The following is a 14930-nucleotide window of genomic DNA, read 5'->3' on the forward strand; positions in this document are numbered from 1 at the left end:
TTATGCCGGGACGGGCAAAACTATCATTTGCATATGGGGAAACAAAAAAAAGAGCACACAAAGTGTCAACTACCAGAAAAGTGTGCCAGGCAACTTAGATTTAGAAAACAACAAAGTATAAATGTAAAATTACCGAAGGCAATTCAGCCTCAACATTTTCGGTTGCATTTATAGATTCAACTTGTTCAACATCTGTCTCCATGGGCCTTGTCACATTTGCTTGGCCTTCTCCAAAAACATCTTCAAATGCCACATTTAGAGAAGCATTTGCATCTTGTAATGTTTTGCGTAATTTTCTTCTCTTGTAAAACAGCATTTTGCCTCCCAACTCTGTCTCATCAACGGTTCTTTCACTAGAACCGGCTTGCACATCTTCCATCTGAATTTCTTGATTACTTTCACCCTCAACATTAGACAAATCAACACCATTGCCCCCCTCGTCTCCGGTGGCAGTTTCAGATTCCTGTTCAAGATCAGCAACATCTTCCTCAACATCAGACTGCACCGATCTTCTTCGTTGCCCAACGGAAGATTGCTCAACATTTTTACGAGGCATGGCTTGTTTAGTTTTCCTTTTAGCAGCAGCACTTTTACGAACAGATCTTGTGCTCTTGCGCCTACCCTTTTCAACATGACGAGGAGAATCAACATGTCGACGAACATTTTCAGCATGAGAAGCAGATTGGGATTCAAAATTTAACCTTTTTGCAAAGCGAAATCGACCGATCCATCCGGCCTTCTCCTACGTTGATTATTCAAAATCCTATCCAATTTAACTTCACAAACATTTTCCAAAGGAAGCTCGTAAATATAAACAAATACAGCAAAGTGTTAAACTCAAGAGAAAAAAAAAAAAAGGAACAAAACTTTTATAGGAAAAACAGAGAGGACCCGTGAGAAATACCTCAATGCGACGCTCAGAGAGAGAGCTTTCTTTGGATTTGCCAGCAATATTGGCATCTTGATTCACTTTCATCGCCGCTTGAATTGTCAGGAGATTCATCAACCACCCCTTTACCTCGCTATTGAAATAAAATCCATACAACAATAATAATAAATAATGACATCAAAATAGAAAAAGAAAAACCACATTAAAAGTTGACACGAAAAATAAAGGGCAATAAACACCATTACCTTTCCACTCGTGTACTCTTCGGATACAAGCAATTTCTTCACCTCATTGAAATGCGGAGATTTCTTGCTGACATACGACAACATCAGAGGTTCACGACAATCGCCAATAATATCAACATATTGTTTGCGATAGTCATTGAACCTAGACCAAACCCAAACACTAAAGCCAAAAACAAAACCAACAACACCATAATCAATGGTATGTCTGTTTGTCCCTTGCTTATATATTGATTTGAAACACCTCGGGGAGTTCGGCAAAACAAAAAGACCCCCAATTAAACGCTCAAACAATTCAGTGTCCTCTATGTATACAATATGCTGCCACAACACCTTTTTATCAATTCTACCGCCCAATAAAACACGACCAAGAATGTATACCTCTGCTAGCATCACCGCATCAAGGTCATCTTCAAAATCTACATTTTCAGCACTCATCACATTCTTCAAATCCCTAATTTCCAAATTCCTTTTACCATCTCCAACACCAAAATATCTTCTCAAAAGACGACTGCCACTGGTTTTGTTATATTTAGCATAGAAAGATCTAGGAGGTTCAGTAATTGATAACCCAGTGACTCTCTTAAATGATTGTTCTGTAAATGTCACAAGTTTATCTTGTATATTAAAATGCATTTCATTTGTTTCAGAACACTGAACTTCCGACAACAACATAAAATTCACCAAGATACCCGACATTTTTATATTATGTAATTCCATAAATTTCCCAAAAGACGATTCTTCAAAATTACCAAGCTTGTTCTTTTGTAAGAAATTTCTCAACAAATTTAACAAACTTTTCATCCCCTCGCCATACGACAACGATGCGTGTGTGTCCACTCTTCCGGAGGAATATAATAGTCAACAACTTGTCCAAATTGACGTCTCATCATTTATCACACTAACATGAGCAAAACATAAAATTCAATCAGGAAAAAAAAACACATAAAAAACATTACCAACAAAAATACATTACCACAATGCATTAAGAAAAACGTAAAAAAAAAAAAAAAAAAAAAAAAAACACAAAACCCTATTCAAATAAAATAGAGACACCAACAATTGAAGGAAATAACTTATCAACAAGTAATAAAATAGTAACTAATAACTTACAGATGATATTGAAACCCCACTAAGAGAAATCAATGAAAAAAGCTGATAAAGATGATATAGGAAACGTCACAAAGCAAGCGCCTTCTTGACTTTAAAGTGAACAAACGAAAATAAAAAGTAAATTACGGAAGAGCGGGCAAATATATATTGAACCAAAAAAAAAAATTTAAAAGCGCACACGTGCTAACCACGTGACAAAAGTTATGCGAAAGCGGCATAATGTAAGTGTGTCGGGAATAAAATGTTTGCCGTTGTGGGCATAGCGTGTGGCTTTATATAAAGTATAAAAGCGATTATTATAACGTGCTAACCATTGAATGACATACGGGGAGCTTTTTTTGCCAAAAAAAAAATAATGTAAGTGTGTTGAAAAAATACAAAGAGTTTTTCGGTTTCTTCTTTTTTCCCATTTTGACAAAAATACAAAAAAAAAAAAAAAAGAATTAATACATTTTCAATTGGAAGTAAATTTAGCAATACCTATTAGAGATATTGGGAATAAGAGTCACTTTTTAGTTATCTTTTTTTATTTCTAGAAATTTAAAAAAAAAAAAAAAAACTGTTACTACGAATTTAGCGATGCGCGGAAAGAGCGAACACATTCCCCAACGGGCAAACTTATCGGAGCGGCAAGATTATTTGGCTTGACTTTTGCATATTAAGCTCTTTGGATTTCAATTGGATTTTTTTTTTTTTTAAAACCAAAAACGACTACTCAAATTTAAATTGGAGTAACTGTCGCAACTATTGACAAAAATACAAAGAATTTTTCAGTTTTTCTTTCCATTTTTTTTTTTTTAAAAACAAATGTATTAATTGGAAGTAAGCTGTCGCACTTATTCGAGATGTAAGCTGTCACTTTTTAATTATCTTTTTCATTTTTAGGAAAAACGATTACTTCCATCTTAGAAGTATGCGGAAGGAGAACATCATTCACAAAAATGGCAAAAGTATGCCGGTTAAGGCGGACTACAATAAAGCACGATTTGAAAAAGTGAAACTTCATTATATGTACGAAATGAAAGACCAATTTACATATACATCATTCGAAAAAGGGGAGACACAATAACATAACACTTGCCATAAATAACAACAAAAAAATCAATTCACTTTCCTAACTCTTACGCGAGACAAGTATACATCTTCAACGATGAGAACTCAACCGTTTCTCAAGCGGAGTCTTGCTTGGTGTAACCAAACACCAATTAGGATAACCATCATCTTCTTTGTTTTCATCTTCGCATCTCGGACGTTTTCTACTATCTTCAATGACAATTTGCTACTTCATTTACATTTTGTGATGCTTCATTAGAAGAAAACGAGATAATCTCGCATTGAAAAGCATTATTAATTGCAGCAATTTCTTTAAGTGCTTCTTTTTTTGCGCGGTCTTCATTTTCTTTCACAAATTCCTTTTCAAGGCGAGAAAGAGTTTGAGTTTTATCAGACAGTTGACTTGATGAAGAAACAGCAGCATCACAGAGCATATCGAGCATGGGAGACGTCTCATTTTTTGTAAACCTTGCTTTACAAGATTCCTGCAAATCTTTTCCAAGATTTGCATCTAACTTCACCTCATCATTCCTTTGAATAACCCAAATCTGGTTGTCTTTTACCGGATGCACAAGCTTTACAAGATTTGTTTTCGCTATGCGGTCGAACTAAACTTTCAACACAATGCATCACATAATCAAATTTACTTTCCAAGTCAAGTCTACTTTCCAAACAAGTTCTTTTAGCACTTTCAAAAATAAAAAAATGCTACACATGACTTTGTTTCATCATGTACACGAACTAAGCTATCCCTTTTGATGTCCTTAATCGCACCAACAAAATTTTTATCCAATTCTTGAAACGGCTATCCAAAGACTACAAAACAACGAAAAAAAAATTAAACAAAGAAGAAAAGAAAATGAGAATAAACAAAAACAACGAATGCAGCATGCAAAGTATACATATCATATTAACAAACTCAAAAATAAAAAAATAAAAAGCCATACCTTTACTTGATTGACAATTGTAGATCGTTCATCATCAAGTTGATTCTTCACACTAGACAAAACGCCCCGTATAACAGATCAATAAAACAACACATTACTTTTGATGTCATTAAATTAATGTTGAATAAGTATGCGGACGGCGGAACTTAAGTACGAAAATGAAAAAGTTTGCGGTAGCGGCGAACTCTAATATGAAAGGAGAAATGTATGCGGAAAAAATGATTTTAAGTTTGCAAAACCAAAAAATATGCCTCGGGGCATAAACTTTCATTTCCAAAACCAAAACAGAGAAGCGCAAAATGTGTTACCTACTAAAATAAGTCTCAAAATGAGAACAAGTATGCCGGTAGGGCGAAGCGAAATATGAAAGGAGAAATGTATCCGGAAGGGGCAGATTCTACGTTTGCAAAACCAAAAAGTATGCCCCAAGGGGCATAAACTTTAATTTCCATAACCAAAACAGAAAAGACTACAAAAATGTCACCTACTAAAATACTCTACCACAAGGCCTCTAAAAAAATAAAAAGCCATACGTTTACTTGATTGACAATTGTAGATCGTTCATCATCAAGTTGATTCTTCACACTAGACAAAACACCCTGTATACGGATCAATAAAACAACACATTACTTTTGATGTCATTAAATTAATGTTGAATGTAGAAAGAACTTAAGTACGAAAATGAAAACGATTTGCCGGTATCGGCGAACTCTAATATGAAAGGAGAAATGTATGCGGAAGGGCGTATTTTAAGTTTTACCTACTAAAATAAGTCTCAAAATGAGAACATTATGCCGGTAGAGGCGAGCGAAATATGAAAGGAGAAATGTATGCGGAAGGGCGGATTCTACGTTTGCAAAACAAAAAGTATGCCCCAAGGGGCATAAACTTTAATTTCCATAACCAAAACGAAAAGACTACAAAAATGTCACCTACTAAAATACTCTACCACAAGGCCTCTAACTCGAATTCGGTTAAACAACCAAAAACACAAAAGGCAAAGTACAACTTACATCAACTATACGAGAAGTAACCGAGATGGAAAAACCGCACGGGAAGAACAAGGGCCTGAATCATCAGGAAATTTAAGTGCAACTGGATAATCCAGCATCTCTTGTTCCGTACCAACAACAACAGCATGGACAATAAATTTCTTGAATCGCTATAACACAATATAAACACATCAATTAGACAAAAACACAAAAAATAACAAGAGGGAAAAAGAACCAGAAAAAGAAGCATCAACAAAAGGAAACACATACTTTTCGGCATGGAAGAAATTATCGGTAATAACTTTATAATCAACTTGCTTTGAAGGACCCCAAGACAACATACGAGGAGACTTCGGACCATGAAAACTTGAAAACCCTCGAAAGATAGGGAAAACTTCCAACAACCACACATTTAAAGCGTAAGGGAAACCACTAATCATATAACGTGTAGATGGCATGCTCTTGAAAGTCTTCACACAACCACGAATCGACCGTACCAACCAATTAAAACTAAGGGAACCCCAAGGATAAGACACTCGAAGGCGTCATCATCAATTATCTTCATTAGATGACCTTTAACAACACATTTCTCGTTACGACCCAACAAAACCCTCTCCATTATATAGATCTCAGCAAGTCTAACAGGATCACTAGATCTTTCCCAAAAACCACCAGTACGATTACTTGACTTGATCTGTAAGAAACTCTGGAGATCACACAACCTTATTCTATCTTGATTTGGAAAATAAAGTCTCAACAATCTATTTGGCCTGCTAGACACAACACTAAAATCGCCAAGACAAGAATCCAAACCAGTAATAAGACGGAAACACTCGGAATCAAATACACACACACGATCAAATATCTTAAACTTTAACGCACTATCATTACTAGATGAAAGTTGCGATAAGATCAAGCAATGGAAAATACTATCACTCAGGTGGACATCAACCAAATCCATAAACCTGTCCAAACACCCCTTTTCAACAAGTCCAATTGAGAGACACTCAAAAAGGACAAAATCAAACTCCGAAAATGAAAATCACCACTCCACATGCCACCTCCTTCAACCCAGTGTTCAAACTTAACCAAGGGATGTTCCTCCTATAAAAGAAAAAATCAATGTCAACAAAAACCAAGAATTTACATAAGAATAAACCAAAAATGAGAATGAAAATAATTAACATATACCATAATAAAAAATCGGCCCTAGTGGTACACAAATACTGCATAATAGAAGAAAGAACCAAAACACATAATAGAAGAAAGAACCAAAACACATAAGATTGCATAAAAACAAAAATTATTAACAAGAAAACACCAAAAAACCCAAGACACACATAAATTAACTTAATTCATGAAGTTATGCCGGAACAGGCATAACTTTATGCGAAACCGCATAACCGTTTCAAAAACCAATAACTCTGCCGGACCGGCATATGTTGCCTCGGACAAACACGAGTCTTCATGAAAACACGGGTTACTAAACAAAAAAAACACCAAAAATCTTAAACCAAAGCTTATAATCAGGAAAACATATAAACTATCATAAAAACCAACATTATTAAAAAAAAAAACACCAAAAAATCATAACACATACAAAGTAACTTAAATCACGAAATTATATCGGAATAGGCATAAATGTAGTTTCAAAAAACAAAAATTACTGTAGGAACAGGCATATGCCGCCTCGCACAAACACATTCTTCACAAAAACCAGTTATTAAACAAAAACAACAAAAGCAACAACATAAAAGCAGTGTTCATGTGCAAAACTTCAAAGATTCAACGAAGAGAAAACCAAAACGCATATCAAAATCAACTAAAACATATTACGACATTCATAAAACATTCAAAAAATATATATATACATGGGCAACGAAAACTAAAGTTCAAAAAATCATACAGACACTTTAACAAAACACTATAATTTTAAATCAAAAAGGATCAATTAAATATAAAAAACGACGAAGACAAAGATATCAATTCAAAAAACAACAATTTAACATAAAAACAAATATTGAAACGAGCAAAAGATCAAATTCGTACCTAAATTTTGGAACGGATAAGACGGACACAAAACAAAGGAGGAACGAAGAAGAAAAAAAAAAGAAAAGAAAAGGGAAATGACGAAATAGAAAGGGTTTTAATGGGGTAAGGGTAATTTCGTCAAAAACTTTCATTAAACAAAGCGGCGGGGGCAAAAATTAAAGAAGGCATAAATGAGGGGCAAAATATAAAGACCGGCACTCAAGCATCAAAAAAAAAGAAAAAATATGTCTGCTAAAAAAAATGAGTAGACTTTTTTTTAAAGCCACATGACTTTTTTTTAATTAAAAAATAAACTAAATGATTTTTTTAAAAAAATTATTAGCGAAAAGGATATATTTACACCATTTTGTAACGATAAGAGTGTGTGTACATATATATATATATTATTTTTTAATGAAGGTATATATGTTCTAAATTGTAAAGTTAGAGAGATATATTTGTGCATTTTGCGCTTTTTCTTATATCTTTTTTGTTGACTTACTTCCTTTCCTTGTTTTTTAATCTTGCTGGTGACTTCAGTAAACCAAAAGGAAAAAAGAGGTTTTTGAAAGTTTTACAGACTCTTGTCTTTCTATCTTCTTCTTAAACTTTCTATTAATTTACCAGCAAATTCCCTATATATATAACTAATCACATACATAAATATACAACTAATCATATTGTCCAGCTCATTTACGTATTCTCTCTTAAGATCTCATCAACCATGTCTTACGCTTATCTTTTCAAGTATATCATTATCGGCGATACCGGTAATTTTCCCTTTTTTTAATTTTCAGTTTTGATTGATTTTTTTGCTTTAATTTGATTTCTAAATCTCCTTTTTTTTCCTGATGTTTGATCATCTGTGATTTTAAATTTAATCTATTTGTGCTTGTTTTGTTTTTTATTATGGATCTGGAATGAGATTATAAAGGCAATTGAATTTATGCTATGCTAACAATTCAATTATCTTTTGCATTTGATATATCCATGGGGTTTGACAATTGATGGGAAATATTTTGTTAGGCCAAAATTGATGCTTTGGGTCATAGAAATACAGTTTATATTAAGTAACACGGAGTTCAAGAAATAAAAGAGAGACTTTTGAATCTTGTGGTCTTATTTGAAGATGTATATAATGCTATTAAAATGTCCTCTGAATCTTGTGATTATAAACTTGCCGTGTTGGATGTCTGAATTGTCAAACTTACTGAATATAGAAAGAGACATTTTAAAAAGGAAAGTAAGACGAACAAAAGGAGTATGTTATTACTCCCTTTGTTTCAATTTGTTTGTCTGGTTTTGATTTGGCAATCCGTATTTGGCGGAGTGGGTGAACGTACTAGGGAAGGAAATGATCTTTATATGGAAATGAAAGAATCTGGAGTGATTAATGAAGAAAACATTGCAGAATCAAAAGTGGCCCTAGTTACCCAATAGTCCCCATTTTGGGATGGAGTTTAAGAAAGTAAAGAAGACTGAATTAAAGATATAGAGAGCGACCGAAATGTCCTTTAATCTTGTGGCCTTTAAACATATACCACGTGGAAAGTTGGAATTACAGAGTTGCTAAAAATTGAAAGAGACATTCTTTTGGAACGGACTAAAAAGGAAAGTAAGACAAACATATTAACATGGAGGGAGTAATAAATAAAATTAGAGTTTCAGCAGTTGGAGACTATTTTTATAAGCAAATTTAGTTGGATTTGAAGTTTGTTTAGTTTGTAGTTTTTGCGTCTATGTGAAGTTTTGTGGATTTAGTTATAGAGATCAATCAGCAATTACTCAACTGCATGAAATCAAAACTAGTTGGGATTTGGCTATATGAATACTCTGGCTTCGTGCCCAGTTATCGCAATATTCAATACCTAATCATTTGCCTACTGAATGTTATCTAAATCTCTCTCATTAACAGGGACATAAAAGTCTCTAATGTAGTTGTAGTAATGCTATGTATAAAAAGTTATAGAAATCTTACAAGTGCAAGGGGAACCTTAATTCGGAGTTTTCTAATATGAGTCTAGTCACTTGTTTTGTATGCTGTGTTTTGGTTGCTAGAATAGTGAAAAACTCAGCAGCAACACATTATAGGAGTATCGGGCTTGAAGTTAGGGGTCTTTAGACCGCACCTTAGACAGCAAGCTTGATTAACAATTGTCTAGAAACAGTCAAAGGGCTTCTGAAAGCTTATAATCCCGGCTGCAACTCTTGCTTCTGCTGAAAGTAGTTTTCCTCATAAAAGATATATATCCTTTAGTTTCACTAGAAAGATTGTCTAAGAAATACCTCTTTTTTCTTCTCCTTCTCTCCCTCTTTTTCCCTTTAGTTCTCTCATCACTGCTCATCAACTCTTGTTTTCTGCAATTTCTCACATTCTGGGCATCCTTAAACATTTTCTCTTAGAGCCATACCAGTGCTGCTCCTTTGACTTGTAGAATTGCTGTATTTTCTGAATAGAAATCCTTTGAACAATCATTAAAGTAAGTAATTCAACAATGATAAAAGAGTAATTGGAAAATTATTCCGAGAAATGTATCTGCCTTTTTGTAGATGGTGAAGTGGCTGTTGATTAAAACTCTGAAATGCTTGTAATAATAAGCACATGGTTTAGGAGATGAATTACATCTGGCTTGTGGTGAGATGGCTACTCACGAGTCTTGCGACCTTATTTATATAAGAAATTGCCCTCTTATTGGTTTAGGGGCACTCAAAAATTCGAAATCCTTGTGAGGAGATTCTAAACTCTCGTCTTAACTTGTATATGCAATGGTGACTTTGCTGAGTGATTCCTCATGGTAATTTAGTTTTTATGGTCATGTGTATATACCCAGAATACCTTGGGGCAATCTTTTCTTTCTTTTGCCTCGTACAAGTGCACTTTGCCCTAGCATTTCCGTATAACTCTTTGGATTCTAGTGGAGTATTTCTGATGTTGATGTATACATTTTTGAAGCCTTGATGACATCATCTATGACAATTTTGTTTTGCAGGAGTCGGAAAATCATGTCTTCTGTTGCAATTTACGGACAAACGATTTCAACCAGTCCATGACTTGACCATTGGAGTTGAATTTGGAGCTAGAATGATTACGATAGACAACAAACCAATAAAACTACAGATCTGGGACACGGTATGTTTCACATCTTCTCTTTCTTTTTCTGCTTCAATATATGCTGAATTTCTAAAAAGAATGTGATTATTAGTCTAGATTTGCCTAATCATCTTATTTTTGTCATTTGGAGGGAGCTTAAGACCATCTTTGTATATGCCTTAATTTCTTTCCTAGGCAGCAGAATCATTTCCATACTGTCCCCATTATTGTTTGCTTGTGCTGTCATTAAATGGCAGATAGCATGATTCTAATGAATGATCTCCATTACAGGCTGGCCAAGAATCATTCAGATCTATCACAAGGTCATACTACAGAGGTGCTGCTGGGGCACTGCTTGTTTATGATATTACCAGGTATTATTCTGCATTATTTTTTACACTCTTTATGCATGAAATTGGAGTTAGTCAGCATAAATTTGCTCTCATTTTTACCCAAGACATACTTCTTGTTTTAGCTTTTCAATACTCCTCACACAAATTGTCGCCCAGACATGTTATCTATATATCAGACTTTTGGCTGCACCTGCAATATACATTGTAATATACAAATTAATTAAGTGTGGTCTGTGGAAGATTACATTGTGCTCTTGTAAAATGTTATCTAATGGTGCTTTGAATCAAATTTGTCTTTTACTGTCAAAGAGAGGAATTAAAGAAGTTTCTAATGTGGACAACAGTTAATTGCCTGCATCACTGTGTTTGTGCCTTTGTGGTGCATTGATGGTTCTCGACCCCCAAATTAAACTTCATATCAAAATAAGGTCATTTACATATTTTTGTTGCTGAGTCTTTTTACTTTCATATGGATAAATCAGTGTTGTCAAAGGCTCATTCAAGGCGCGCTCAAGCCCTGAAGCTCCAAAAAGCTCAGGCAGGGCGCTTCGCCTCGCTTAAGCTGCACTTCAGTGTAGGCAAGGCACTAAGGTGTGCGCATCATTGCATACGAGTTCTATCTTTGAATATAGCGGTACTAAACAGCAAATATAATTGGCAAATAAGTGTATTAGTTGTTAAAGTAAACATCATGAATGTATTTGCTACCTTTTTCTTGAATGACATATGTCATGCATTGTTATGTTAGTGAAGAAGTGATTATCTTCTTTCCTCCGGAAATTTTATAGGAGGGAAACATTTAATCACCTTGCTAGTTGGCTGGAAGATGCAAGGCAGCATGCAAATGCAAACATGACTATAATGCTGATTGGAAACAAGTGTGATCTTGCTCACAGAAGAGCAGTAAGCACAGAGGAAGGCGAGCAGTTTGCCAAGGAAAATGGGTTAATATTTATGGAGGCCTCTGCTAAAACAGCTCAGAATGTTGAGGAGGTAAAAGATCCTGTAATGTGCTACTTGAGCTTTCATATTAAACAACGGATATCTCAAAAGTAATTTATTGTACTTATTCAGGCTTTTATCAGAACGGCCTCCACGATCTATAAGAAAATACAGGATGGAGTGTTTGATGTATCAAATGAGGTATACCTTATCCTGACTATTTATGTTTGTTCTGTTTAATATGTTTCGCTGTGGACAGCAAATGTTGTTACCTGTTACTTGTTAGATAAGACTTGACTTCTGTCAAAATCTATTACTAATATATGAAAGGAAACAGCATACGAAAATTTGGGAAAAGTATAGAAGAAATAAGGTCAGCATTCAATGAAGTAGTCAGCGTGTTATGGTTCCTTCTGATCCTATCACCACATACTTCTTTTCGTATTTGTTTAAAGAAAATAATGAAAAACAATATTACTGAACATATTGTCGAGTCCAATGTCTTTTCCTTCTGCCCAACATAAATGCTGTTATTGCTTCTGGGATCTGCTTTTGACCCGTAAGATAACTTTTATGAGGAGACTTGAGATCATCAGAGGAAAAGTGCCTAATGGAAAAGTGGAGGTGCACACAAACTGGCATGGGCACACGAGTTTTAGGGAAAAAAAAATTGAGACCAGAGGGAAATGTGGTGAGGAGGATATTGTAAGTTGGGAACCAGATTCCAGAGCATACAAGTTGGGATATTGTAACATGCTATTTGAGGAGGGAAGTTTAGGTTATTCTGAAATAGCATGTTAGATTTGAAAGATTACTGACCACCAACCTGTCAATCTGAAATCTCACTCTTACGAGATTTTAACCAATCAGATGGACCAACAGTAGATCATATCTTTACACACATAAGTCCTTGTTTGCTGATGTATCAGTTGAATACTTACGACAAAACCATTCCGTAATAACTTGAATACCTGATTATTGTCTAGAGAATCAAGAAATGAGTTGCCTAAAAATGCTTAATGCTTGGTTTCGTCGATGTAATTTTGATCTAAAGAGTGGATTTTTTCTCATCCTCTTTGCAGTCATATGGAATAAAAGTTGGGTATGGAGGCATTCCTGGACCATCAGGTGGAAGAGACGGAGCTGCTTCTCAAGGAGGAGGTTGTTGCAGTTGAAAGCGGAAACATCATTCTTCAGATTCGTTCATCTCCTGTGGTTATTTATTTGTTTCTTTACATTCTATGGTATCTCCAATTTGTTTGTGTTTATGTTAATATCTGGGCAAATATAAGCAACTTTACTTTTATTGTGACTTGTCTTTATTCTTTGATCTCTCCTTGTAATATTTGACACCAAATGTGTATAAAGTTCTATAGATCTTTTGTTTGTGTATTTTTCTTTGAATAAAAATCATCCAACACCTTAGGCTCCTCTGAACCAACAAACCCCACCCAACACACACACACACACACCCCAAAGAAAAAAGGTAAATGATGTCTTGGGCGTTTCCAGTTGGTTCTGGTTTAAGATAAGTTGTGCAATGGGCACGATCTAACTTACTCAATTCAACTCGATAAAAGATTTGTGACCTCAACCATTTTGAAAGATGGTGAATCGAATGTGTCGTTATAACTCAACTTGTCTATATTCAAGATTGAACGACTGTTTATCGAGTTGGATTTTTACATTATAAGGACAACAAACTATAATGGACAGGGAAAAAAGAAATGCACAATGAAAATAGAGAAAAAAGCACGATTTTTTTTTTTTTTTTTTTTTTTTTTGAAAAAAAAAAACACACACACACATAATAGAGTACACCAAGCATGGACGAATACTTGAAGCATCTAGTAAAAAAAATGAATAAAAACAGCAAGTACGGAAAAGATTAGGAAATTATATTATGAATGGATAGATTCCACTTCCCTAGCAAGACATAAATGCAATGTATAAACACTATTGCGAAGATGTAAAACGTTTTTAATGAACTCTCAAATTTAAAAGTGCTGCAGCCTGCAATGACTTTTGGACTCCTTTTTGAGTTTTTCTTTAGGCAAAAGTCAATTAAAAAAAAAAAAATTGCTTTGTGTTGAAAGTTGAATAGAATATATTAATATGTCATCCAAAAATGACAACCATTTTGACTTTCTTGCTATCAAATTATAGAAAATGACTCATTTATTGTTATTATCCGAAATACTCATTTATCTCCTATCAACGTTTGATCATTTATCAACGTTTCAAAATGACTCATCCATGCCATATTTCATTAAAAATTGGTTTTACAACACCATATATAACATGTGGCCTCTAGCTAATTAGCTAGTGGAAACAGTATAAAGATTTTTTAATAATTTGTATTTAAATTAAATTTGGTTTAATTAAACGACGTAGACCTCTAAAAGTGTCATTTATTACTTAATGAAAAATGGTATGGATGAGTCTCGGGGATGACTAAATGGGTTAAACTATTGATTAAATATAATTCGATGGCGTAAATATATTTGGTTTGATGGCATAAATGAAAAGTTTTAAATATTAGGTTTCAATTTGTTTGAATATATTTGGGAAAAATATGAAGTCCATTTTGATTTTCTTTCTATCTTTTCTTTATTGTTATTATCCGTTTCTATCAACGTTTATCTCATGAATCCTAAATTTTGTGCACATCAAAGATACAAATGTGGAAACAGAAAAGTTTCTGCTTACGCTAAGTTGACTTAAAAGTCTTTCTTACCTCGGACCTTGTGGAGTCTCCACTAGGGATAGTTTTTATAATTACATATATTTGGTTTACATTCGAAAAGTTTTTATTAGGTTTCAATTTGTTTGTCCATTTGAAAAAAGAATGTTTCTTTTCTTTTTGGCAACTCTTAAATATCAACTTTTCACGTGACATGTTTGAGACCACAAGATTAAAGTGCATTTCGGTACATTTTACATATCTTTAATTAGTTTAATACCACAAAATTTAAAAGCTTTCTTTACATTTTTAAACTCCGTACCAAATCAAAATCAAACAAACAAATTAGAGAGTAATTTTTTAATTTTCGTATCAAGTCAAATATTTTGACATAAAATGGACGGTGGCATGAGCAGTATGAGTCGATTCACTGTTTATGTAACAGCTGATTCTATTGGGAGTCGATTCACTGTTTATGTTACAGCTGATTCTATTGGCACTCCCACTAATGGTGTGAAACTTGCTATAAAAAGAACAAATATTTGGAGGCCAAGAGGAACCAATTAGTTTCTATAGTTTAGTGAGGAGGAGGAA

General features: G+C 34.1%; 1 protein-coding gene across 1 annotated transcript; it reads left to right on the forward strand.

Annotated features, from left to right (window-relative positions):
- The first annotated feature begins 7882 nt into the window (after positions 1-7882).
- LOC132031192 (ras-related protein RABB1c) lies at positions 7883-13045 on the forward strand. The gene is made up of 6 exons (XM_059421073.1): positions 7883-8037; positions 10258-10397; positions 10650-10732; positions 11500-11704; positions 11786-11854; positions 12736-13045. The coding sequence occupies exons 1-6, from the start codon at positions 7992-7994 to the stop codon at positions 12826-12828; spliced, it is 636 nt and encodes a 211-aa protein (XP_059277056.1). The 5' UTR covers positions 7883-7991; the 3' UTR covers positions 12829-13045.
- Positions 13046-14930: the final 1885 nt, after the last annotated feature.

Source organism: Lycium ferocissimum, chromosome 9 (assembly GCF_029784015.1).
Source record: "Lycium ferocissimum isolate CSIRO_LF1 chromosome 9, AGI_CSIRO_Lferr_CH_V1, whole genome shotgun sequence".
Lineage (NCBI taxonomy): Eukaryota > Viridiplantae > Streptophyta > Magnoliopsida > Solanales > Solanaceae > Lycium > Lycium ferocissimum.

What these genes read in the sequence shown, in the direction of transcription:
- LOC132031192 (XM_059421073.1), top strand. Translation starts at nt 7,992, where the DNA reads ATGTCTTACGCTTATCTTTTCAAGTATATCATTATCGGCGATACCG. An exon ending in TATCATTATCGGCGATACCG is followed by an intron (nt 8,038 to 10,257) that starts GTAATTTTCCCT and finishes TTTGTTTTGCAG; the next exon opens with GAGTCGGAAAATCATGTCTT. An exon ending in CTTGTTTATGATATTACCAG is followed by an intron (nt 10,733 to 11,499) that starts GTATTATTCTGC and finishes GAAATTTTATAG; the next exon opens with GAGGGAAACATTTAATCACC.